General features: G+C 38.1%; 1 protein-coding gene across 4 annotated transcripts in view; it reads left to right on the top strand.

Annotated features, from left to right (window-relative positions):
• Positions 1-27,501, top strand: part of FIG4 (FIG4 phosphoinositide 5-phosphatase) — a 123,918-nt gene that overhangs the window by 35,449 nt on the left and 60,968 nt on the right. For all 4 annotated transcript variants that reach the window (XM_077902802.1, XM_077902801.1, XM_077902803.1 and 1 more), the window contains 10 exons: positions 2,096-2,244; positions 5,409-5,537; positions 8,064-8,164; positions 9,414-9,576; positions 10,065-10,162; positions 14,347-14,480; positions 15,745-15,861; positions 17,637-17,682; positions 18,355-18,503; positions 19,666-19,832. In XM_077902802.1, the coding sequence (XP_077758928.1) occupies positions 2,096-2,244; positions 5,409-5,537; positions 8,064-8,164; positions 9,414-9,576; positions 10,065-10,162; positions 14,347-14,480; positions 15,745-15,861; positions 17,637-17,682; positions 18,355-18,503; positions 19,666-19,832 (1,253 nt within the window). The remainder of the gene's footprint in view (positions 1-2,095; positions 2,245-5,408; positions 5,538-8,063; positions 8,165-9,413; positions 9,577-10,064; positions 10,163-14,346; positions 14,481-15,744; positions 15,862-17,636; positions 17,683-18,354; positions 18,504-19,665; positions 19,833-27,501) is intronic.

Raw genomic sequence — 27,501 nt, 5'->3', positions numbered from 1 at the left:
TTAAAAATCAGGATTGTAAAATGGGTTTCTTTTGGCCTCAGGGCCAAATTTTATTTGCAAAGACTGTTTGGATGGCTATTACTCTCCTAAAACATTTTTTTATTGTAATGGCTGTATCATTTGTTTATTCTTGTTTTATTATGAAGTCAGTTATGATATTACCACTAATAAATAATAGAAATATTTTTGTTCATAGAGTACAGACCACGCACTATTGCATGGATGTTGTAACATCTATAGAACTCCATTCTGATATGTATCAGAATGTGACCCCTTTGTACATGGCCATGAAGTTAGACTGATTTCATTGTGAAGCAAAAAATGCACATTGCAAATCAGTGAATGTTGATCACTCACATTGTATTGTATATTTCTCTTTTTTGAAACTTATTTAAATTCAGTTAGTTAACATATAATGTATCATTAGTTTCTAATGTGGAATTCAGTTATTCATCTATTGCATATAACACCCAGTGCACATTGCATCACCCAGTTACCACATGCTCTCACCTTCCTCCCCTCCAGCAATCCTGTTTGTTTCCTATAGTTAAAAATCTCTTATGATTTGTCTCCTCTCTGATTTCATTTTACTTTATTTTTCCCTCCCTTCCCCTATGATCCTCTGTTTTGTTTCTTAAATTCCACATGTGAGTGAAATCATGTGATAATTGTGTCTCTGATTGACTTATTTCACTTAGCATAATAACCTCCAGTCCATCCATATCATTGTAAATGGTAATATTTCATCTTTTTTGATGGCTGAGTAATATTCCATTGTGTAGGTGCCCCTTTGGATCACCATGTTTTGTGTCTTTGGTAAATACCAAATAGTGATTGTCGAGTCATAGTGTAGCTCTGTTTTCAGCTTCTTGAGGAACCTCCATACTGTATTCCAGAGTGGCTTATACCAGTTTGCATTCCTACCAACAGTATAAGATGGTTCCCCCTTCTTTGCATCCTCACCAACATTTGTTGTTTCCTGACTTGTTAGTTTTAGCCATTCAGACTAGTGTGAGGTGGTATCTCATTGTGGATTTGATTTGTATGTCCCTGATGCCGAGTGATGTGGAACATTTTTTCAAATTCAACACCCAAAATATAAATAATCCAGTCAAGAAATGGGCAGAAGAAATCAACAGACATTTCTCCAAAGAAGACATGCAAACGGGCCAATAGATACATGTATTTTATATTTCTAATTGAGCAAATGCCTAAGTCATGCAATAATTTTTTTAGTTGAAACATAGTAGATATACAATATTATATTAGTTTTAGGTGTACAACATAGTAAATTGACAATTCTATACATTACTCAGTGCTCACCATGATAAGTATACTACCATCTATCATCATACAACATTATTATGATATTATTGACTATATTTCCTAGCTGTACTTTTCATCTCTGTGACTTTTTTTTATAACTGGAAGTTTGTATCCCTTAATCCCCTTTATCTGTTTTTGCCGATCCCCTACCTCTTTCCCCTTGGCAACCACCAGTTCTCTGTATTTATGAATCTGTTTCTGGTTTATTTGGTTGTTTGTATTGTTTTTTAGATTCCACATATAAATGAAATGATACTGTATGTGTCATTCTCTTTTTGACTTATGTCACTTAGTGTAATGCCCTCTAGATCCATCCATGTTGTTGCAAATGGCAAGAGCTCATTCTTTTGTGTGGCTGAGTAATATTCCATTGTGCAGATATACCACATCTTTATCCATTCATCTATCACTGGAAACTTATGTTGCTTCCATATCTATATCTTGGCTATTGTAGATAATACTGCAACAGACATAGGGGTGCATATATCTTTTCAAATTAGTGTTTTTATCTTCATTGAGTAAATACCCAGAATTGGAATTCCCAGATTATATAGTATTTCTGTTTTTAATTTTTTGAGGATGGAATGATATTTAAGTTTCGAATTAAATTCATGGTTTACTGTGTTTTACAGTGCTTATTTGAATAGCATCACTTTCAAGTAATGGAACAGGTGCTAATGTCATTCACAGTTTTTAATTCCATATGGGAGCCAAGACTGAAATATGTTTTGCTTTTATAATTCTTACTAAGTTTCAGTTATGTTCTCAGTTACAGCTATGATTTGTCCCACTCACTTCAGTATAATCTCACTGTCTTGCGAATGCCCCTGGAGATGTTAAAGTCAGAAACAACTCAGACTCGCCAGGAGAGTTTCGACATCTTTGAAGATGAAGGATTAATTACACAAGGTGGAAGTGGTAGGTGGTTTTCAGCACAACTAATGTAGGTTATATAGCATCTGTGAAATGGCATCTCATTAACTCATGTTTCCTTCATATTCCTCTGTCCTTTATTGCTCTGTGTCCTTACATGAGGTTATTTTGGATATATAAACTTGACTAATTCATTTTTATAGAGATCATTAATCACAATGTGATTTCATTTGTGGGCCAGCCAGAAAATTGTATGTTGACATTTTCCTAGCAAATTTTCATGTATTTTTAATAGAATACACTTAGATCTAGACTTTTGATGAAGTTTGAACAGAGAATTTTTTTTTTTTAATATTGGGGAATACATACCATCACCTTTTATTCCTTCATAGAGTTTTGGAAAAAAATTCACCATGAGTTCTCTCTTGTGTTGTAGACATTTACTACAATATCTCTAATTCTCATAAAAACTCTGCTCAGTAGGTATGATGCCACTTTTAAGGAAATAAAGATTAAGTAGGAAACTGAGACATAGAGATTAAGATCACATGGCCAGTGTGCCAAGGAACCAATGCAGTGGATCAGAGGTTGTTCTTATTTTGATTGGTCCCAGTTTGACCCAGGTGTCCCCATAGGCCTTGGTTCTGTCAGGACCACTGTGGGATCACTGCAGGACTACATGTGGGGGCCACCCTCGAGATCCTAAACAAACCAACCACAAAGCAGGATTGGTACTTTTATCCCTAGATTTTTGGGTTGGTCTAGAGAGCTAAAGCCAGAGGCATTGCTAAAGTGAATATTGTAAAGGAATCATTTCAGACTTAAAGCAGTTTAGCTGAGTTGGATTTATTATGGAAACATAGTAAGTCATTAGTGTCTTGGGCACTTTGCTCTGTGCAACTTTAATAATAGTGATAATAAAGATGTGGGTGCAGAGTTAGAATGTAATCTAAAGTTCCAGAAGGTTTGTCCTTGCAGGACACTCAAGAAGAGCCTATGCTCTATTAGCATTTTGCCAAAGGTTCTTGGTCACTCTAAGAAGACTTTAGAGAGTTACTTAAACTGGATGCCATCCCTGCCATTGCCCTTAATCTATTAGATTGACTATCCCTTCTAAGGCCAAACTCAGCGCATGCTCTCCACCTCAGAATGTCAAGATCACATAAATTTGCCCTGGTTTAGGCTCCCAAATTGTAACCTATGCTATAGAGACAGGTGGAGGTCAAGATAATGTGTGGCTGAATATTTGCTTGCATCATTTCTTCTAAATATCACACTTAGGAATAGAAAAACTAAAAGTACTACTATGTCATCCTGAATATGAATTTGAATATTTGTTCTGAAATCTGAATTAAGCCTCTAAAAGCTACTTAATTTTTTACTGTCTCTGGAACAATTCTACGTGATGGATATGAATAACAGTGTGTATTAGATTTTTATAGCTGTTAAAACAAATCACCACAGATTTAGTGACTTAAAACTACAAATTTACTGTTACAGAAGTTGGAAGTCCAAAGTAGGTCTCTCAGTAGACTAAGATTAGGATGTTGGCAGGGCTCTGCTCCTTTTGGACACTGCAGAAAATCCTTTTTTTTTTTTTTTTTTTTGCCATTCCATCTTCTAGAGATTGCCCATAGTTCCTGGCTTGGGGCCCCTTCCATGTTCAAAACTAGCAACGGCTGGCCAAGGCTTTTCCTACATTATATCACGCTGACACTTATATTCCTGTTTTCCTCTTTCACTTATAAATAATGACCCTATGATTACATTGGGCCCATCTGGATGATTCAAAATACTCTCCCCATCTCAAGGTCATTACCAGCCTTAATTCCATCTGCAACTTTAATTCTTCCTTGCCATATAACATAACATATTCACATGTTCTGGTGATTAGGACATACACATCTTCGGGGGGGGGAGGTGGGCACTATTCTTCTACCACATGGGGAAACTGATAGGAAACAGAGTGAGGGTAGAAGTAGAAGATAAAGGGGTAGGTAGAAAGGAAAATAATACATTTTTTAAAAGTCCCTACTATGTCAGGTGGTATATTAGTCACTTTGCATGTATTATTTAATCTGAATTTGTCTCTGAGGTATTATCATCATTCTACAGTTCAGAAAATTGAGGTTCAGGGATGTAAAGTAACTTGCCAGAGGTCACAGAGTCTGATAAGTGCCAAAGATGGGACTCTAGTTCCTGTGTGTATAATTCATGCTCTGTGTAAAGCATTGAAAGGGTAGGGAAAGTTTAGGTTTTATCATCAAACCAAGTGTATTTGTTGCAGTATATGAACACTCTTACCATACCATGTTTTGAGAAGAAAAATAGCCTGCTATCCAGAACTGTTAGTCTTTTTTTAAAAAAGGTTTATTTATTTGATGGGGGAAGGGACAAAAATCCTCAAGCAACCTTCCCACTGAGCATAGAGCCCAGGACAGGGCTTGATCCCATGACCCTCAGATCATGACCTGAGCTGAAATCAAGAATTGGACACACAACCAATTGGGCCACCCAGGCATCCCACTGTTACAGTCTTTTAAGCCATAATCATACTTATTTCTCATTTTGCACTTTATATAAGTTTAGTAAAACTCATTGATGCTTAATCAATGTATCTGAATATGCTGAATCACGTTTGGTGAAATTAAGTACTTCATCTAGAAGAAGCCTGATATGCTAATAACTACCACTTACGGAAGTATCCATAAGGCACCAAGCTTGTTTGAAGCACTTGATGCGCATTACCAACGTTACCATCTTTACAGCAACCACATGATGCAGGTACAGATGAGAAAGTGGGCACTGAGGTAGTAACACTCTTGGTTACCTCTGTCACCCTGCTGATGAGAGGCAGAGCCAGTGTTTGGATCCAGGCACTCTGACCCCAGAGCAGTGCTTCCAGCCACTGTACTCTGGAATCTTTGGCCTTCATCATGTGTTTGTCCATGTGTCCTTAATTTCCCTATTATTTTCTTTTCTCTTAGGTTAAAAACTTTCACACATCGGAAAAAATGTGTTCATTCTTTCACTTTGTACTGAATCAACACGGTGTTCTGGGTGATGATATGAATTCCAGCCACTGAAAATGGCAGTGCTATTAATCAGGCATTTTATTTTGAAGTTAAAAACAAAAAATTAAGAACTTAAAAATGAGTTGAGTGTAGACCAATTTCCTTGTATGTCTGACACCGACTTTTATTTTTCAGGTGTATTTGGGATCTGTAGTGAGCCTTATATGAAGTATGTGTGGAATGGTGAACTTCTGGATATAATTAAAAATACTGTGCATCGTGACTGGCTGTTGTATATTATTCATGGGTTCTGTGGGCAGTCAAGTATCCTTTTTTAAAAAAACTAAGATAATATTAAACTTATGGTGTATCAATCTGTAGCAGACTGTATATGAATTATCAGATTATAATTATCATTCTGTGCACCTAGCAGGAAAACTTACTCATGATATCAGGTAGTGGAAATATAAAGAGTAATGCAGACCATTTGAACAGATCTGTTAGGTACATGGAGAGATAAACAGCAGGGAAGAAAATACTATGTGCAGAGTAAGTAATATAGGCAATAAATATCATTCATACCTGAGAGGAGGAGCAGAATCACTGACAGGTGGGGAGGATGGGGCAGGCTTGTAGGAAAAGTGAGGGTTGCCTTCACTTTAAACAAAAGTAGGACTTTAAAAGGAAGCAGGGAGCAAGCTCATAGGAGGAGAAAGCACCACAAGTATAGGGGTAGAAAAGTTCATGGGAGTTGCATATAAAATCCTTGGGAGGTACAATGTAGTGGGTTGCAGGGAGTCAGATTGCTAGTCACCAAATTGCTTTGCTGGTCAGACTAAGTAAGTATTTTGGGTTTGGTGCCTGAACTTTTGAAAGTGTTTTTCAAGAGGGTAACATAGAGGGGAATTCTTAGGAAGGTTGAGTTGACAGCGATTTTCAGGCTGGATTAGATAAAATGAGACTTGAGTAGTCGACATGAGTTAGGAAATTGCCGTGGTTCAGGCATAATATAATAAAATCCTGGATTGGAAAGGGATATAACAGATTAAGTAGATATAGGTTGAACCTTGGGTTAAGCTGATTTTGAGTTCAATTTTATCAATACTTTTTTTCCCCTTTTATTTAATTTCTAGCTATAGTTGAAACCTTTCCAGAAAGTGTTCTTATGCTATGAGGCTTTGAGAGACACACTGTATACTTTCGAGGAGTGGTATTTAGGTTTTTCCTGTCCCTTTTTGAGATGAAAAGGACGTTTGTACACCCAGCTAGTTTTCCAGTTGATGTTCTTTCTTACCTTAGGTTTTTTTAATACCTATGGTGAAAACTTTAAAGAAGTGGTTATTTTGCGATCATTAAGTGGGTGAATGTGATTAGTAATATTTTTTTCTTGTACCAGAACATTTAGGAGGAGTGGCATCAAGGGTTATACCTGGAGAGGTTCGTCCTAAAGAGGGCTGGTGGCGCTTTCTTTATGGCAAATGAGGGAGAAGAGATGCTAGATGAAGGCACAGAGGAAGTTTGAAATGAGGATGAGTGAGATTTATGTGCTATACTTGCAAGTCAGGCTCATTACTTTATAATCATTTCCAAGCAGTGAGTAGTATTATCTGCCTGGTTTATTCACTGAATAATGAGATTCAGCCCTGAATTTCACTTTTCTGTTTCCAAAAGTGAAATCTACCTGGAAAGAACACAAGGTTTTCACCACCAAGGACACCAAAAAAGAATGTGCTACAGTTTCTAAAGGCATTTTCTAAGAGGTAGTTCTACACTGTTTTGTATCACCAAGAGCTAATTCAGGGCCAGGCAGGTATTATGCACAGTAAATGTTTTTGTTTGTGTTTATTTAAATAGCAAATAACAATGGTTATTTAAATCCATAACCATGGATTATAGTTTTAAAGCTCATTAGATTAGATGATGAATCTCGTTTCTTAGTTACCAAGCACTTAATGGATTCCGGAAGTCTTTATGATGATAAAAAAAAAATTGCTATTTATTCAGCATTTACCATAGGACAGACCCTGGTTTACACACATTATGTAACCTAGTCCTGCCAACCACTGCATAAAGTTACTTTACTAGTTCTTATACCATTTTACAGAAGATGAACTGAGGCTCAGAAAGCTAAATAAGGTGACATAATCAAAGCTGCATATCAACTACACAATTCACAGTGTTTAGTTCTTGCTGTTGGGTGACAAATTTGGGCAACTCTTACAGTATTATGCTTACTGCATTCCCTACCTATTATATATTGTTTCATGATTAATCCCCTGTTAAGTGACATATACTCTCTATGAGAGGTGTCTGATCTCTGAAGACTAAGGAAGAATTCGTTGTACCTGTCTATATCCTTTAGTTGGTGGTGAGAGACCAGTTCTTCCCTTGGCCATTAACCCTACACCTTTTTACCATTTCCTCTGAAATTCGTGGAAACCACTCCCTCGGGAGGCCTCTTTTTGCTTTACTACCTACCTAGTTTGGAAGAACAGACCCAATGCTGCTCCCTTCTTGAATGGAGCTTTTTGGTGTTCTTTAACCTTCTGGACAAGATTTTATTTATCTCTATCTATTAAAATTTTTATTTATTTATTGATGAGAGACCTAGAGAGAGAGAGAGGCAGAGACATAGGCAGAGGGAGAAGCAGGCTCCCCACAGGGGAGTCTGATGCAGGACTTGATCCCAGGACCCCGGGATCCAAGCTGAAGGCAGACACTCAACCACTGAGCCACTCAGGTGCCCCTGGACAAGATATATTTAAATGTATATTTAGGGTCTAATGATTCTCTTGGTGTGGTGTGACCGTTTGGTGTGAGTGCTCAAACAGCTTTAACTTGATTTCTAAGAGCTGTTGATCTACGGACGACCAGTCTATGTGACTCTAATAGCTAGAAGATCCAGTAAGTTTGCCGGGACCCGCTTTCTCAAGAGAGGTGCAAATTGTGAGGTAAGGTGGAGAAGCAGCAGAGCTGCTGACATCTTAACCTTTCACATCAGCTTTGCCAACAGAGGAAGCAAAGTGGAATTCTAGAAAGTGGCATTTCTTACTTCGGGACATGATCAAGAGAATAATTAATGCTCCGGACTATCTGAGGCTTGTCAGAAATGTGACTAGTATACAGATGTTCTGAAAAATTGACTATCTTAGAGCAAGTTATGCATTGCCTTGGGGAGTTAGGAAACATGTCTCATGTTTTGGAGGATGAGCCATTTCTGTAATATACAGAAAAAAATGTAGTGCATATTTAGTGTAGTGACTAAAATAGCAGAACACCTCCATCAGAGGAATAAGTGGAGGGGAGCAGTCATTGGTAGAGCATCCTTGATGAGAAGACAGAGTATAGCAAGGCATGGAAACCCTTTGCCCCCTCGCCTCTGCTTTGGTTTGGCTCCAGGCAGTCTCCTGATATGCTCACTCCTAGAAAATAACCACAACAAATTCTATCATGCCATCAGTCCTGTTATCCCCTCGAAGTATTTCATCTCTATTTGCAGTAGACAGCTTGAGTCTTACGCAGATGTACGACTGAGTAGACAGATTGAGTGAGACATTGGGTTTAATCCTGTGTTAAAATAGCAACATTGTGCTTAAAATTATATCCACAATGCAAATAGTTATAACTAGTGCTCTAAGAAAAATCGCAATTTTGCTGTTACAATTTTCAAATATTTCGAGAATAATCAAACAGACATGTTATCAATGCCTCCAAAATTATTCTTTGTCGTATCCTTCTATACTTTTATGAGTAAAGCTAACTCAAAACCTTTTTCCCTTCTGTCCATCAGGCATTATTTGAATCTTGCTCTTTTGTCCTTTCATTCCTCCCCGGTCTTCAGAATTGAAGTTTTATATTCTGCTGGTCTTCCTAACCTCCTGTATAATTTCATGTAATTGTTTTCCTTTTCTCTCCCTCTCTGCCATTTATATCACTCAAGCTGTTCTCTGTCTGCTACTTGTATTATTAGCTATTTAATTCGATTTTTTCCTAGTCTATTCTCAGCTATTTTTAATTGCCTTCATTGTTGCATTTTAATGGTTTTCCTTTTCTAATGTGCACATTGAATATTGATCAACATTTACCTCTTTTATAATGTCCTAAAGAATGGGGATTATAATTTCATTGTATACTTAGAAATTTTTTTCACTGAAAAATTCTAAGAATATAAGGTATCTTTAATGTCACCTTTCTTTTCAGGGTGATGTTGCAAATGAAGTGGAGACTGAGCAAATACTCTGTGATGCTTCTGTGATGTCTTTTACTGCAGGAAGTTATTCTTCATATGTACAAGTTAGAGGATCTGTTCCTTTATACTGGTCTCAGGACATTTCAACTATGATGCCTAAACCACCTATTACATGTACGTGGAGCAATCTTTTTAATAGTAACTCTTCTTTACCCACACTTTGAGATGATGAACTGTTGTCACAGAAGTCCATAAAATCATAGATTCCAACAAAGTTTTAGAACTGGAAGGTAGATAATCTATAAGAAGGACTTCTGTTATTTTATTCAATAACTTTATAATTTTTCTTTAATTTTGGCTGCTAGTAAATTGTATTTTACTTCAGAAATGTAAGAATCAAAAAAATTTTAAAAATTAAAAAAAATTTTTAAATTAAAAAAATAAAAAAAAAAGAAATGTAAGAATCAGTCAAATTCAATAATATGTGAAGAATCAGTATCTGGATAAGCTCAACAGGTATTTGGGAAGTGAAACTGCTAGATTAGTTGAATTGCATTTCTTTAAACATTAAAAAAAAAAAAAGAAACCAAACCGTATACTTCTTTTATTTGTGCTTTATATTTTTCATTCTGGTATTTATTCATCCTTTTTATCCCCCTTAGTGGATCAGGCCGATCCATTTGCACATGTGGCCGCCCTTCACTTTGACCAGATGCTTCAAAGGTTTGGCTCCCCCATCATCATCTTGAATTTAGTGAAGGTATGATGTGCTCAGTTTGGTTATAAAACTCAGTTGCACTGGAAAATTTCTTCCTCAGCACAAAGGGGTTTACAAGTTTGCTTTACCTCTCCTCAGAAGAGACGTTTTTTGTTTTTGTTTTTGTCTCTCTATATATTTTTTTGGTTTTGTGTAAATATAATATAATATAATATAATATAATATAATATAATATAATATAATATAATATAATTGAAGTTCTCAGAGGAGAAGTTTATAGACTTTCTGTGTTGTGTTAGGGCACTGTGCCTGACTGCCTAAGCTATTGTCCTTTGGCCTTAGATTCTGTGTGGCCTCTTCCCTGGGTACCTGAGAGAAGCAGCAGTATGTTTCCCAGGGAAGGAAGTGATTTCCATGGGTGAAGTGGAAATGAGTGAAATTCTGCCTAAGTTTCCAGGACAGCTTGGAGATGGAAGCATGGAAATCACAGAACCACACACAGCCTAGCCTTGATACAGCCCATCCCCTTGACCATCCAGAGATCTCTTAGGAAGGTTAATATGTAGTAATAAGTTCTAGGGGCTGGATTCGGAAATTGGAGTACTGCCGTGGTTTAAGAACCAGGTGGACAAAGTAGTGGCATGGCCTTATAGTTCTGTGTTTCCTGGTGAGAGTACACTATGTGGTCAGCATATCATGTGTATATGAGTGGGCCCTTGGGTCAACAGCCTAGGATGGAGAGCAGGAGACTAGATAATAAATTGTATTTGTATCTGTTGCATCCATGTGCATTGAAAGAATTTCAGTCCACAGACAAGAAAACCCTGAAAGCATGAAAAACAAGGGTGTTGATATGTTGTGGTTGTAGCAGTGACCAATAAATTAGTAGTGTCTGAGATTGTTCTGAGAGATTGGTTAATAAATATAACTCAATTACATCAAAAACAAAAAAAAAACAACAAGGAATCCTGTGTCCTTTTAGTTCATTTTTAACAAGTATTTTTTTTAAAAAAGATTTTATTTATTTATGCATGAGAGACAGAGAGAGAGGCAGAGATACAGGTAGAGGGAGAAGCAGGCTCTGTGTAGGGAGCCTGATGTGGGACTTGATCCCAGGACTCCAGGATCACGCCCTGGGCTGAAGGCAGGTGCTAAACCACTGAGCCACCCAGGGATTCCCATTTTTAACAAGTATTCTTGAAGGTTTCCTTTGTGCCAAGGCAGTCATAGAAATAGTTCATGCCTTCACAGAGCTAACAGTCTAATGGAGGGGATGGTGAAGTATGGCAGAGTACCAAGACAGGGTAAATGGGGCAATGAGAGCTTATAATGGGAGAGAATGATCTCATCTCCCTGAGGAGATGATGAGTCCATGCAGACTGAAGGAAGAGGCATTGATTGACCAGGCCAAGAAGAGAATAGTATTCAATTCAGAATAGCAGGTATCAAGGCCCTGGGACAGGAGGGCATATGGTATGTTTGAGGAAGGAAAGGCCTTATGGTAGGGGTACTGCTCTCTGGCCCTCAGAGATGATGAGGGTACTATTGTGGGCTGAGGCTGAAGAGATAGTTATGGTCAGACCACACAGCCTTGTAAGGTGTGTCAATGGGTCTGGTGTTTATCCTGAGAGCATCATGGAAAACCATCAAAGGGTTTGCATGATTGAGAGAATTTTGAGCAGATTTACATTTTAAAATGACTATCCTGACCTCAACAAAGAGACCATATGGATTGGCACAAGGTTAAAGAGTGCTGGAAGACCACTAGGAGGCTATTCAAATTGCCTAAGAAAGGGGTGACCCTGGCCCAAACCACAGTGGTGTGGTAGACAGAGCTGGAGAGAAGTATGTTGAGGCTGGAGACTTGGCGATTGACTGGATGTGAGATAAGGGAAGGGGAGAGGTCAGGCTTGACTCCTAGGTTTCTGGTTGCACAGGTGTATGGATGGTGATGCCATTCACTGAAATAGGGAACATTGACTCTTATTCATGTTTTACAAACATGAATACTGTTGTAAAAGCTATGGCTAAATGGAGATTCGGTCATGATGTTTGAAATAATTCTGCATTGAGCACAGAGATTCAAAAAAATGATAACCAATACATGTGATTGTAAAGTGTTCTTGCCCAGGTTTCCTAAATGTACATTTAATTTTTTAATATTTAAAAGCTAGTCAGTGGGCTTCAAAATTGTACTTGTTTATCATTCCATTGTCGTAAAAATCCTGGCAATAACTAGATATTAACTAGAAAATAGTTTAGAGATTAAGTTGCTGTTTTGTGGAACAGAAAAAAGTTGTTTTTCTCCTTAGTTATTCATAGGAACAAAAGTTATTTATTCAGTTCACTTGGGAAAACTGTTAATTTGTGATTAGAGTCAAAGAATGCATTTGTGTCTGTGGAGTGATACTGAGGGATATTCACTCTTTATTCTGCCTCCATATGAAGTCACTAAAGTGAAATACTTTTCTTGATTTCTTTTCTCTTTTACCGTGTGTTGTGAACCACCTCCCTCCTCACCCTCCCGAGTTACGGAAGCTGGAGGTGCTGGTTGACATTTTGCAGTCATCTACACACCTTCCATGCTGTTACCGGGGAACGATTAGGAAGTCAACCTGGATTCAAGCATAACTGTAGCTAGAGATTTTTAGCCATGGATGGCCATGGGGAGAGTGTCCGAACCCTTGAGATGATATACAAGACCACTTGTAAATGTGATTTTTTCATTTGGTTGTAATAAGGGTCTGTGACCCTAAGGACGTTGCCTAAACAACCCAGTACACTAATCCGTGATGGTCAGCAGTGCACAAAGCAGATTCTTTATGCAGACACAATCAAAGGTTGATGAGATAACCTTTCCTCCCCATCTCATGAAATGTCAGATTTGATCAGGGAATTTCAAAAAGGTTTTGTTTCCCTAGTTGATTTAAAGTGCTTTTGAGAAAAATTCCAGATACATAATTTAATCTTCTTAGATGTAAAAGCTAAATACATGTTCATCCTAAACTGATTTAACACTGTTCTTAATCTTTCCTAATTCCTCTGTTTGATTCATTCAGCTGTGCAAAATAGATACCCTTTTTGTTTCCACTGTGGTTATCTAATTACGTTCATGACAACTGATAACTAATCACCATGATTGAAAACAGCAGAGACCCATTTTGATGCCAGCAATAGTGCCTCCACACCATGTCAGTGTTACTATCACTGAATTGTTTTTGTTTCTAAGTGAAGTCCTGAACAGGACAACAATAAAAGTAGTTAAGTTTTATGAATAGTCCCCATGTGCCAGATGCTCTGATAAGAGATTATCATGCTTTGTCTCTTTTAAACCTCACATTATTGCTGTAAGGAAGATACTGTTGTTACCCCATGTTATAGATGAAGAAAGAGAGGCCTAGGAAAGATGAGAGCCTTGCCCACGGCTATGTGGCTAGCAGGCTGCTGCCAGCATGCCAGCCCCAGAGCTGTACAGCAGTGCGTTAGCCTCTCTCGAGTGAGAGGCATGTAATATGTAAGGAGGTACAGTGGGCAGGGAGGGAGAAGGTAAGATTTGGTCCCATGAACACCTCTCAACCATATTCAACCACAATATAAAAGGGGCAGGGGGAAGTGCCTGCCTTGGTTGCCTCACAGGGTGTAACCACAGTATAAAAGGGGCAGGGGGAAGTGCCTGCCTTGGTTGCCTCACAGGGTGTGTTAGGAGAGTCAAATTTAAAAACACAGGTAGGCTACAGAAGCACTTTCAGCCAGTTTAAGGATTATCCATCCAGACCCAGTTGATTTCCATCTGGTTCTTAGCTCGCTGGAGTTGGGAATTTCCCTTCTTCTGTTCCTTGAGTTCTCCCCTGCCAAAGCAGATTATGGAATGTGTAGACCAGGTCCAGGAGGGTGAACCAGTCCTCCTGGGGCTGCAGGAAGTTGTTTAAAAAAAAAAAAAAAATCTCATCTCCTTGAATTTTCGAAGCTAATTATCTGTTGAGTTTAATTCAACGAAGTATTTATTTCTTTGCATTTATATTATTTTTATTTTAGGTTTTATTTCAGGATATTTAAGACTTAGGCTTCTTGCCATCACTGGAAAGTAAACATGTTAAAAGTCTGTTCCTCAACCTTAATAAATAAATAAATAAATAAATAAATAAATAAATAAATAAATAAAATAAAAGTCTGTTCCTCTGATTTAAGGTAATTAGAACCCTGAAAATCTTTCATTTTTGATAAAGGAACGAGAGAAAAGAAAGCATGAGAGAATTCTGAGTGAAGAACTTGTAGCTGCTGTGACGTACCTCAACCAGTTTTTGCCTCCTGAACACACCATTATTTACATTCCTTGGGATATGGCCAAGTACACCAAAAGGTGAGTAGATACTCATGTTTGGTTCTGGTATTTTCCTTCTCTTGTGATGTGAAATAGCAGGAAGCTGCTCTCTACAGTAAAGTGAATGCTCTCTTTTAATTTCCTCCATGAACCTGCTGAGGGACTTTTTTGCTGCTGATGTACAATTTGAGTGCTTACATTATTTGACCAAACTCTTTTTTTTTTTTTTGCCCACGACTTAGACCACTTGCACATTCTCTTTGAAGTAGCTAGTCATTTCAGGACATCGCCGCTCTGAGACTTTCCCTTCCAGGCATTGGCTTCACCTTTCCCTGTTTCATCCCATCCTCCTGTTTAATCACTTTCTCAGATACCACGTTCAGACAGTCTCACTTGTGAACGAACCTGCAGTAATTCCTGAGTGTTCATAGTAAGTCCAGACTCCTTAGCGTAGTATTAGAGCCCCAACACCTGGCTGGTTTCAGAACGTAATAACATTTTCTTTATTCTGGGGCCATTTTGTTCCTGAAAAATGAAACTGCATGCTCAGCCCCTAGTGTAGCAGCCAGGGTCCCACTGCTGACCTTTTATGCCTATAGCTCAACCCCCACCTCCCTGGGGCACTTCCCCCCCTCTCCTGCACCCATCTTAGATCTGACTCAAAACATCTCATCCAAGGAACTTTCTCTCATTAACTTCAAATTCCCCTTTTACTCATCTCCTAGGCATCATATAAACAGTAGGTTTATTTTGAGGTCTTGTTAATTTTTTTTAATGATACTTTATTGTTTTGTACTTTAGCTCATTGCACTTTTTTTCTGAATCATTTCATGTAGTTAGATACCCATGCACACACTCACACACACATAGGCACACATTTTCCTAGAGAATCAGCCTGATTACAGGTGGGTGCCGTTTATATTTATTTTCCATTGTTTTCTTCCCCTGCCACCCACACTGTGCATCATGCTTTCCTCACAGTCCTCTTATGAATGCATATTGATTTGGCTGACGTGACTTTTCAGTAGTGGAAGGCTCTCCAGGGGATGCAGTGTGCCAAGATTGGGGCTTGCCAAGGGTTGATACAGGCCTTAATGTCTCTTTGCACCAAATCTTGCTAGTTATTGAGTACACATTATACTATAGAAACTCATTATTACAACGTTCCTGTTGGATACAAACCAGAGATTTTTAAAAATCCCTGAATATGCTTACTAGGGCCTTTATTTGCTTCATATGTGAAGGTAAATATGTATTAAATTTGTGCTCTTCTCACTGTTCTCATTCTTTCTCCTCCCGTCAGCAAGCTGTGTAATGTTCTTGATCGACTGAATGTGATTGCGGAAAGTGTGGTGAAGAAAACAGGTTTCTTTGTAAACCGCCCCGATTCTTACTGTAGCATTTTGCGGCCAGATGAAAAGTACGTACGGTGTTTAAAAACTGAAATCAAGCTAAGCATTTTGTTCTTATAGATAAAAATATTCTAAATATGAGCAGTTTGCAGTACCTGAAAGATGGATGAATTTGTTTGGGGAGATAAGACATTCATGTGATTATGGAATGAACATTCCTGCTGGGCACAAGATTTCCTCTGGTTATCTATCTTGAGATGGAATCCACAGAATCTTTATCTCTTCATGGAGTAAACATTACACAAAATATTTCTGTAAAGTAAAATTTTTTGCAGTAAATTCTATTCAGCATTAAATAGGAACAGGAACTTTTTTCTACAAATACTAATACTTCTGTGAAAATAATATTTATCATTGTATGATAGTTATTTGGTTACAAATCTTTCTTTATTGATACTTTGTGAGCTTCTTCAGGTCAAGGACCATGTTTTATCTGTCTTTTAAGGAACTGATATTATATATCCCCATCATTTTATTTTCAGCTAACTAGAATTGTTTACAAAAAAAAAAAAAGCAAAGAGCAAAAAACAATCAACTGTAGTGTGTATGTCTTAGAAATCATCTTTTCGTTATAGTTTGAATTCTAGGGTACCTGTGACAGTGGTTCCCAAGACCATTCCCCAGCTCAATGATGTAGTAGGAAAACTCAAAGCACTCAGCATATTGTCGTACCCATGGCTGTGATTTATTAAGTTCAGAGGATACAAGGCAAAATTATCACAGGAAAAGGCACATGTGGCACAGTCCAGAGGAAATAGGTGAAGCTTTCAGAGTCCTCTCCTAATGGGGTCACACAGAACATGCTTAATTCCCCTGACAACTTGTTTTCACAGCACGTGTGAAATGTTGCCAATCAGAGGAGATGATTAGATACCCAGTGCCATGGTTTTTTATTGGAGGCCGGGCCCCTGGGCAGCTTCTGCTTGGCACATACCAAAATTCCTTACTCCCATAAGGAAAGAGGATGTTCAGTAAAACCATATTGTTTCTACAGACAGCTTAGGCATGGTGATCCACTCTTATCCGTCTGGGAATGGTGGGAACACGAGTTCCCAGATGCCAGCTAAGGGCCAGCCATATAAGCAGGTGTTTCTGAGGATAGCAGGCAGGCCTGTTGTGTTAACTCTCTTCTGTACCGCACCTTCTTTTAAATAATTAAAATATTCTAAGAAATTAAAATGTTTTAAATCATTAAAAGCATCAATATCATTATATTAGCACTTAGAACATATTCCCAGGCATTCATTAGCACGTGGAGAAAAGAATAAGTAGAAAGGAAAATAATTAGGTCTGCAAAAACAACCAACCAATGCAACAAAGCTCCACGAAATGATGCTGGAGGAAGTAGAGAATCTTAATATTGATGGGAGAAGGATAAGACTTGGAAGATTTTATTAGAAAGATGCCCTGCAATTACTATTCATGTCTGTAGAAACCAAACAGGAAATGGCCTTAAATTAAAACGAGAGAGATTTTGGTTGAACATGGGTGACAAATGCCTGAGTGTGGGACACGGGGGCAAGTTAAAATGCTTCTTTCCTGGGTTCCCTGTGAGGAAAGAGAGCATGGATAGCACTCCATCTCGGTTATTTGTATAGTCACTTACCAGAAAGAATGAAAGTAAACAGAATCAGCTGAGTATTCTGGTGCACTCAGGCCTATTACTTTGATTCTTTATAAAGAGCTAGAACAAAAAATGAATATAGATTATGCTGTTAAAATTTTTCTTAAACGTCTATTTTTATTTTTTTATTTTTTTTTAAACATCTATTTTTAAACACAGGTGGAATGAACTAGGAGGATGTGTGATTCCCACTGGTCGCCTGCAGGTATAGATGATACTATATTAATAATAAAAAGAATCTGTATTTGTAGTGTATGATGTTTTCTGAAAGCATCCATGAGAAAGAGATACTTCTTATTTAATGCAAAATTATTAACTCTTTGGGAATGATTTTTAAAAGCCTAACTGCTAGTATTTAACTGGCAAATGATGTGCAGCCAAAATAATAATGGCCTGTGGATTTTTCTATGCATTATAAATTTTATTCTTGAAAATCAAAACATTAACAGAAATGGGAAAAGAATAAATTAGAACCACTTTGGAAAATGAGCCAGAAATAATCACTTATACATATATTAATAATGCTCCAGAAAGATATGACCTCAACTACTGAATATTTGGTCTATACCAATATATAGGAGATATATCAAAAAAATACATATACTTTACTAATTGGTACATGTGGAAAATGTTAGCTAGCTGTTTTATCTTAAACTCAGGGAGAAAATTCAAATATAGACTAGAAGATGTAATGATGCCATTGCATCAATATTAAGTGAGCAGCAAATATAACCTTTTATACTGTTCTTCCTTATTTGTTCAGGAATAATACCCTGCCTACAGCTTTTCTTCTATTTTTTAAGAAAAGAGATCTAAAGTGAGATAATAGTTTTGGTCACTGAATAATGGGTGAAAGTCTTAACTTATTTCTCTTTAGACTGGTGTTCTTCGAACCAACTGTGTAGACTGTTTAGACCGCACTAACACAGCACAGTTTATGGTGGGAAAATGTGCTCTGGCTTATCAGCTGTACTCCTTGGGACTGATCGACAAGCCTAATCTACAGTTTGATACAGACGCAGTTAGGTAAATCTTATTTTCTGCCTTTTGAATGCTGGTAATAACAGAAAGCAAAACTGATTAATAATAATGACTTCTGTGAACTTGTTTCTTTTAGCTTCTCAAAAATTATATTGCTAAAAGACCTCTTTCAAATTAATTCTGTAATATTTCTATCAAAGACCTGTGTTGCCATGTTATTGCCATGGTTTTTGTTATTTTTTGTTTGTGTTAATTATCAGTAAGTACTGTGCTCTTTAGAGAAATCCAGAGTGCCTTAGACAAATATAGACTAGAGGGTTTTTTAAAAAACAAATCCAAGGGCACCTGGTCATGATCAGGGTCCTTGGCTCAGGTCATGATCTCAGGGTCTTGGGATTGAGCCCCAAGTTGGGCTCTCTGCTCAGCAAGGAGTTGGCTTGAGATTCTTTCCCCCTTCCTCTTCCTCCCTCTTTACTCCTCCCTACCCCACTCATGCACACACTCTCTCTCAAATAAATAAATAAATAAAATCTTAAAAAACAAAAAAACAAATCCAGAGAGCATTAAAAAGAAAAAGTCATGTGAATTAAAATTAAAATTAAAATTATAAAACATGTAAAAGATTGATTCTTTATTAAAGGTTACTGTTTCTTCACTGTCCATTGGATCTATGGCACTGCATGAAGTGCAATTTCTTAAAAATACAGTGACTGTTGTTATTGGTCATCTGAGATAGTCATAAAGGCTCTGTTGAGGAAAATGATCAGCTTCCAAATGGCCAGATCCACAGATATCACAGCACTGAAAATTTTAACAGGCACCTGAAGAAATACAAGATTCAAACGTGTTTTTAGAAAAGAATATGGTTTATCTGTCAGTGACAAGAGCATGTCCTTTTTTCAGAAAGGTAGTAAATTCTGTTGTGGGAGGTAAATTGATCTGACTGCTGAATATAGGACTCTTTCAGTAAGGTTAGAACCACTTTGGTCTGGTTTTGGTGGGCTATGTTTTTAGTGCCCCCACTTCCATGTTAGTGTTTTCTAGGACTTTGGTACTTATTAGACTATTACTATAGCATGTATTTTGCATGTGCATTTATCATCAAGAATCTCCTTGACAGGCTCATAGGAATTCATATGTGGCTAAGTGAACAACATGTATAATGCTTTTGGTAAATTTTTTTAATGTTTGCTTTTCTATGGTTTAGGTTATTTGAAGAACTCTATGAAGATCATGGGGATACCCTGTCCCTTCAGTATGGTGGTTCTCAACTTGTTCATCGTGTAAAAACCTACAGAAAGATAGCACCATGGACCCAGCACTCAAAAGATATCATGCAGACCCTGTCTAGATATTACAGCAATGCCTTTTCAGGTAATTCTGGAATAATAAGCATTTCTAAAACTTAACCTGATACGCATTTTACTTCTTATACATACACTTTTTTTAAGTAGTCACTATAAGTAAAGTCTGAATTACTTATTTTAAAAGTTTAGAATAGAATCTTGCTTAGAAGGTACTCAATAAACATTTGTTCAATAAATAAAGGAATGAACTTTGTGTTTTAAATAGTGCAGTTTTGCATTTTGCCACCCATAATAGATTTTAAATAAAGCAGAATACTTAAAAAAGTTTTTTTAAAGATTTTACTTATTTGTGAGAGAGAGAGAATGGGAACACAAGTGAGCGGGGAGGGACAGAGGGAGAGGGAGAAGCAGGTTCCTTGCTGAGAAGGGAGCCCAATGAAGGGCTTGATCCAAGGACCCCAAGATCATGATCTGACCTAAAGGCAGATGCTCAACCAACTGAGCCACCCAGACGACCCAGCAATGCAAAGTACTTTGATTCCTTGGCTTCTGTCACATTGCAATCCATAGATAAATTTGTTTGAGGGTACTTAATCATTATTTTTTTAAAACAGGGTTCATAGTCTTGACAAGCTAATTTTTCAAATGTCAACTAGAAATGAATAATAGCATTAACACTAAATTATATCTTGTTTTGTGACTTGTGAGTACTGAAAGTAACAAGTTGTTAAAATGGTACTTCTGCTGCCACCATCCTGATAGAATTTCCAGCATAATAGATATCACAGATCGAATCATCATATTCTGCTCTTGGATAGACCCCCTGGAGCTGTTAACCTTGGGTTGCTGCATAGCAAACCAAAGTAGAGGATGGGCTGAAGAGAGGGCTGCTATGTTGGGAATGGCCTGCCCTCCTAGATGTGGTTGGGCCAAAGGATCTTTGAGTGTTTACTGGTGACCAGACATAGGCTTCATGAGGGAGGGTGCTAGCATGGGATTGACCTCAGTCCTGGCCACAGGACCCCTAGCAGCAAGAACCAGGAGGTGATCACTGCATTCTTCAGGAAGGAGTTTTAAGATACTGATAGGAAAAGATGCTTGGTCCACACCAAGGAAACTGTGAGAGAGTCCCTATGATGGGAACTTCTGAAGCATGCATGAAAGCACCCATAAGAGTGAGCTTTCAGCATTTTCCATTCCCAGGGAGAATACAAAGTCAGTTTGCTATGCTGCAATACAAATGTGTTAGTTTTCGATGGTGTGTAACAGATTACTAAAGACAGCCTGAGACAACATGCGTTTATTATTCTACAATGTCCATGGGTCAGAAGTCTAGGCACAGCTTACCTGGATTTTCTGCATAGAGTCTTACAGAGCTGCAGTTAGGATGTCAGCCAGGTTGTGGTCTCATCTGGAGGTCTGACTAGGGAAGGATTTACTCCCTGCTTGCCTATTTGTTGGTGGAAATCAGTTCCTTGTAGTTTTCTGTGACCATAGGACTCTTAATAACTTCCTTCTTTGCAGCCAGCAAGGGGAAGTGAGTCTCTAGAAATGAGTCTGCTAGCAAGAGAGTCTTGTAATTGTGGGAGTGATGGTGCATCCCTTTCCCATATCCCATTGTTCAGAAGCAAATCATAGATCCCAGCCCCACACAAGGGAAATCTATGTCAGTTTGCTAGGGCTGCTGTAACAAAATAGCACAAACTGGATGACTCAAAACAATAGAGACTATTCTGGAGGCTACAAGTCCAACATCAAGTTGTTGGGCCAGTCACCTTCTGAAACCAATAAGTGAGACACCTTATTCACTTCTTCCTAATTTCTGGTAGTTTGCCAGCATTCCTTGGTGTTCTTGGCTTGCAGCTGTAGCACCTCAGTCTCTCCCTCCGTGGTTACATGGCCTCCTTCCTTCATGTGTCTATGTCTGTGTCAGATTTCCCTTGTCTTACAAGGACACTTTACCTATTGCATTAGGGCCCATCCTAATTTAGTATGACATCATTTTAACTTGATTCCATCAGCAGAGACCCTATTTTCAAATACAATTATACATTCACAGGTATTGGGGTTAGGGCTGCAATGTATCTTTTGGGCAAGACAGTTCACCCCATAGCAGAGAGTATCATTCTAAGGTGCGAAGACCAGGAGGGGGGTGGGTCATAGAGTCCACCTTGGAGCTCACCATATCAAGTTAAGACCTTCCCTGTTCATACATTGTGGAAGAGCCAGAGACTGGTTGCTAGCCTGGTGGGTGTGGGAGGGAAGTACAAGGCAATCTAGAGGCCCCGCCTACCTTGATGTCCTGTCATTTACTCCATTCCTACCCTCTGTTGCTACTCTCCAGACACACTGACCCTCTCACAGTTTCCTGAATAAATTAGGCTGCTTCTGCCACAGGTTTAACTGCATGTTGGTCCACCCATTGGAATACAGGACTGCAGTCTTCTAATTCCTAGCCAACCTTTAGAGCTCACTGTACTTTAATTAACTTCCTCAAAGAAAGTCCTCCAGTGTTTGTTCTCATGGTGTTCTGTGCTTTTCCATTGTAGCACGTAGTGCAATTGTGTGGTTAAATCATTACCTGTGCAATTAGTTCCTGCCATGGGACCTGAGAGCCCCATGTGTGGCTTCTTCACCCCAGGGTCCCCAGTCCTTTGCTCTTGGCACACAAAATATATGTGGGATAAACTAATAAATGCATGAGTTAATTTGTTACCTCTGTTTTACCCAATTCCTCCTTTCCTAAAATTAAAAAATTGATAGGACTAAGTATGCCAGCCTCAGAGCAGGTAGCCTATCAGCAATGCTTTTAGTCTGTTCAGATTATTTATTTTGAAATCATGAGCCCATCATAGTATTCTGAGTTAGCTCAACGTGTAACATAAACCACAGAGTCCACTATGGACCTTAAGAGTATTTAGATAGTCTATGCCTGACTCCTTGAGCTGGGTTCAAAACTTAAAACTCAAAGTATAGTAATCCAAGCAAAACTTGAGAGTTAGGGAAATAGAATTTAGGAATTCTGGCCTGTGGCATAAGTTTAAATTCTGGATTTCTAAAGTAAAAATATTTATGTATTTCCATCATCCTTTATTATACTAGGCTCTGGCTCCCAGTGAAGACCTTAATATGTATTGATGTATTCAAATTGGCTACAATGTGAGTTAGAAGTAATTAATTACTATCAATCAGCAAAACACAAATTATAATTGGTTTCATTTGTTTTTACCAATTAAAACAGTAATTAAGGTTATCTTTCTAAAGGCATTCTTACTGGCTATGCTCTGTTGAACTAGTTTCTTTAGGGCTTCTGTAACAAAATCAAACTGAGTGGCCTGAAGCAGCAGAAATCTATTTAATCTCACAGTTCTGGAGGCAGGAAGTCCAAAATCAGGGTATAAGCAGGGCCATGCTCCCTCCGATGGCTCCAGGGGAGGATCCTTACTGGCTTCTTAGCTTCTGAGACTTTCTGGTGGTCCATGGCTTACAACTGCAGCACTTTAATTTCTACCTCTAACATTGCCTGACATCTTCTCCCTGTGTCTCTGTCTACATGGCATTTTCTCTGTGAGTCTCTCTCTTCTTGTGAGGACATGAGTCATACTGGATTATGGGCTGCCCAATGTAGGGTGACTGCATCTTAACTGGATCATATCTGCAAAGACTCAACTTCCAAATAGGGTCACATGCACAGGTCCCAGGGCTTAAGGCTTCAGCATATCTTTTGGGAAGATACAGTTCAACCTGTTAACACTTGTGTAAGTTGTGTGCCAACAAGTACGTATCTCTCTGGGGGTGAGTTACCATGGAAAATGTTGAAAACTGCCCTGAGGGAGAGGGAACATCCACTCTCTGCCTCTATCATCTATGTTGTGCCTGTGATGGGAATCATTATTGACAGATAAGGACCAAGTAAAGTGTTTTTAAATAATACGAGGGGACAGGGAGAATGACTATGGAGCTGTACATCATTAAAAACCAAGGAGGACTATGAAAAGATAGAAGATGGTTGTGAAAAAGTGTAATATGCACATAATGGAAAGGTAGAGCAGAATTGTGGTCAACTGAAAGGGGGAACTACTATGAAAACAATTATTTTATGAATAATGTGGCTAAAACAGACTTTATTTTGAGAAGCATGATGTCATCGGGGTATACAACTTATTTTAAAATTACAGTGGATATCATATAATGATAAAATAATTATGGAAGCATCTTCATTAAAGCAATCAAGATAATTTTACAAAACTTAACCTCCTCATGTTATTCCTCAGGAAAATACTTGAAAATAGGTTGTTAGGAATTTTTTCCCCCTTGTTACCAAAAAAATTTAATGTTGACAGGTAAAAGCAAATTAAGTCAAAAGATAAGCTAGGGAGAAATTTGAAACCTACCAAAAAATCTAATTTCCTTTAGAAATATTTATATATTAATATAAAGAGACCAGTATTTCAACAGAAAAAATGAGCGAAAGACACATATACATATAGTTCATAGGGAAGGAAATGGAAATAGATTCTAAACATATGAAAGATGTTTAACCTCATGCATAATAAGAAAAATAAAATTATAGTAGAGTACCACTTCATGCATCAGCAAAGATCAAAAAGATTGGCACTACTTTGTTGGCACGGGGGAAACAGGACACCTGAGAGTGTTTTGTGTCATTGAAATCTAGTTGATACACAATATTATATTAGTTGCAGGTATACAACATAGTGATTCAACATTTATATATACTATGAAGTAATCATCATGGTAAATCTAGCTACTATCTGTTACCCATACAAAATTGTTACAATATTATTAACTATATTTTCTATGTTATATATTGCAACCCCATGTCTTATTTAATTGTAATTGGAAGTTTGTACCTTTTAATCCCCTTCCCCTAATTTGCCCAATTCTCTCTCTCTTCTAGAAACTACCAGATTGTTCTATCTGTGAGTCTGTTTCTGTTTTGTTACTTTGTTAATTTGTGTTATTTTTTAGATTCCACATGTAAGTGAAATTATAGAATATTTGTCTTTCTGTCTGACTTATTTCACCTACCATAATACCCGCTAGGTCTATCCAGATTTCATTCTTTTTTATAGGTGAGTAATATTGTGTGTGTGTGTGCGTGTGTGTGTACATACACATATACCACATCTTTTTATCCATTCACCTGTTGATGGACACTCAAGTTGCATTCATATCCTGGCTATTGTAAATAATGCTACAATGAACATAGAGGTACATCTTTTTGAATTAGTGTTTTTGGGTTTTTTGGATAAATACTTAGAAGTGGAATTGCCAGATCATATGGTAGTTCTAGGTTTAATTTTTTGAGGATCCTCCACACTCTTTTCCATAGTGGCCACACCATTTTGTATTCCCACCAACAGTGCACAAGGGTTCCTTTTTCTCTGATTCCTCACCAGCACTTGTTACTTCTTGTTTTGCTTTTTTTATACTAGTCATTCTGACAAATATGAGGTAATGTCTCATTGTGGTTTTGATTTGCATTTCCTTGATGATTAGTGATGATGAGTGACTTTTCATGTGTCTGTTGGCCATCTGGATACCTTCCTTGGAGAAGTGTGTCTTCAGGTCTTCTGCCCATTTTTCAATCAGTTGTTTGGTTTGTTTTTTTTTGTTTTTTGTTTTTTTTTGATATTGAGTGTGTGAGTTCTTAATATATTTTGGATATTACCCTGGTATTGGGCATTTCATTTGCAGATATCTCCTCCCATTCAGTAGATTGTCTTTCATTTGTTGATGACTTTCATCACTGTGCAAAAGTTTTTTAGCTTGATATAGTCCCATTTCTTTATTTTTACTTCTATTGCCCTAGGTTGTTAGGAATTTTATCATTGGTTTGTATAGACAGATTATTGCTGTATAGGCAACCTATCTGTATAGGCAACCTATCTGAGTCTCTTACATGATCATTTAAAAAAACATTCTTGAGGATTCACATTATTAACATGCTTTGAGGTTTGTCTTTAAGAAGTACCTTTGGTTTTTAACATAGTTGGTTACATCGGCAGTTGGAGGATGCCAACAAGAAGGGATACCTAGGTACTCCCTTCAGATGTTAGGAAGAGCTTTATAATTATAACTGCCTGAAGCACCTTGTTAACCTAACTTTTTTTTTTTTTACATTTACATTTACATTTTGGTAAACTGAATTTTCTTATTGAAACTTACTGAATTTAAATCCTACTATAAGAAATATAAAAAAGAAAAAAGCTATAGGAGTCCTTCAGCAGTTAATAATAGATCTGCTGTGTACATGCATACATACACACACGTGCAATTTAAAATTGTGGTGCATGTGTGTGCATGCATGGAGGGGAATCATGTCTTTCTCAAACAGAGATTTTAAAAAAGAAAAGTTTACAAGGTAAAGACTGCAAAGCATACCACACATGGGAAACATGTGGAGGTGGCATCACTCAGCTTTATGATAGTGCTGTAAGGTAGTGGGAGGTATCCCCCCCCCCCGCCCCCCGCCACTCTGCTCACCACTGGAACAGGGGCATGCAAGAGAGGAAGAGATTTTAGTTTATCAAGACTAGTGAGACAGCCTTCTCAAGTCATGCTTCTAACAGCAGGTTTAGAGTAGATGAGCTGGATTTGGCTCTAGCAGGAAGAAGACACTAGGCAAAATGTTTTAAGAACATTTTAAGTAACAATAATTATTCGCCTCTCCTGCAACCAAAGCAGTTAAACGTGGCAAAAGAAAAAGTTGCAGCTAATTACTCTCACTTTAAACTGCCTGCAGCTCTCCAAAGGACACTCAAAACAGCCTTCCAGTCTTACTGCATTTCTTACGTATATTCATACTAGGCAGGGACCATTTGGAAATGACCACTTTCCAAAAGGACCATTTCATGTCTTCTAAAATCCACAACACCCCAATCTCAGCTGGTGGCCTTGCTTGTACATCACTGAGAACACGTCATAGAGCTGAATTTCCTCTTCATCTTCCCTCCCAATGCAGAGCCTGTCCTTACCTGTACCTGTAGTTTCTCTACTGGATGACAATGAGTGGAGTAGCCCTGTCCCATCTTAGGCCTTCCCCTCCGCCATGCTTTGAATCCCGTCCCTTCATGCTTTCCCTGTAAGTACACTCTCATTCCTGCACATCATCGGTTTCCCCTTTTCCACTGCCTCATTTCCATTAGCATGAAAGCACTCCTTAGTATTCTCCCTCTGACCTTTCCTTCCATCCCCAGTCCCACATCCCCCTCCAGCGACAGTCCTTTTCCTTTGCGTTCCTAAGCAAAACTTCTTGAGTTCTCTGTGTGTCTGTTCTCTCCACCTGCTTCACTAGGCATCTGCCCTGTCATGCCACTGAACCTGTGGTCATCCAAATCACCAACCAACTCCATATCGCCAAATTCACTGGTCCCTTCTCTGTCTTCATCTTGCTCAGCCTTTCATCAGCTCTTATCACAGGTGGCCGCCCCCTGTTTCTTGAAACTCGCTTCTGTGATATCTCACTCAATCTCCCTATTGATGTCTCCAGCCCCATTTCTAAACCCTCTTCTCTTTTCTCTCCACACTTATACCATAGGGCATCTCATCCAGCTCATAAATACCATGCACTTAACAACTCACCTTTGCGTCTCTAACCTTGACTTCTCTACTGAACATTGGACTCATTTATCCAAAAGCCCACCTAGCTAGCCTCTCTTCTTGAATACTGTGTTAGCTTTCTATAGGTTCTATAACAAATTACCACAAAA

The sequence above is a fragment of the Canis aureus genome, chromosome 7 (genome assembly GCF_053574225.1).
Source record: "Canis aureus isolate CA01 chromosome 7, VMU_Caureus_v.1.0, whole genome shotgun sequence".
In the NCBI taxonomy this organism is placed as follows: domain Eukaryota; kingdom Metazoa; phylum Chordata; class Mammalia; order Carnivora; family Canidae; genus Canis; species Canis aureus.
This window is presented reverse-complemented; position numbering and strand designations above follow the sequence as displayed.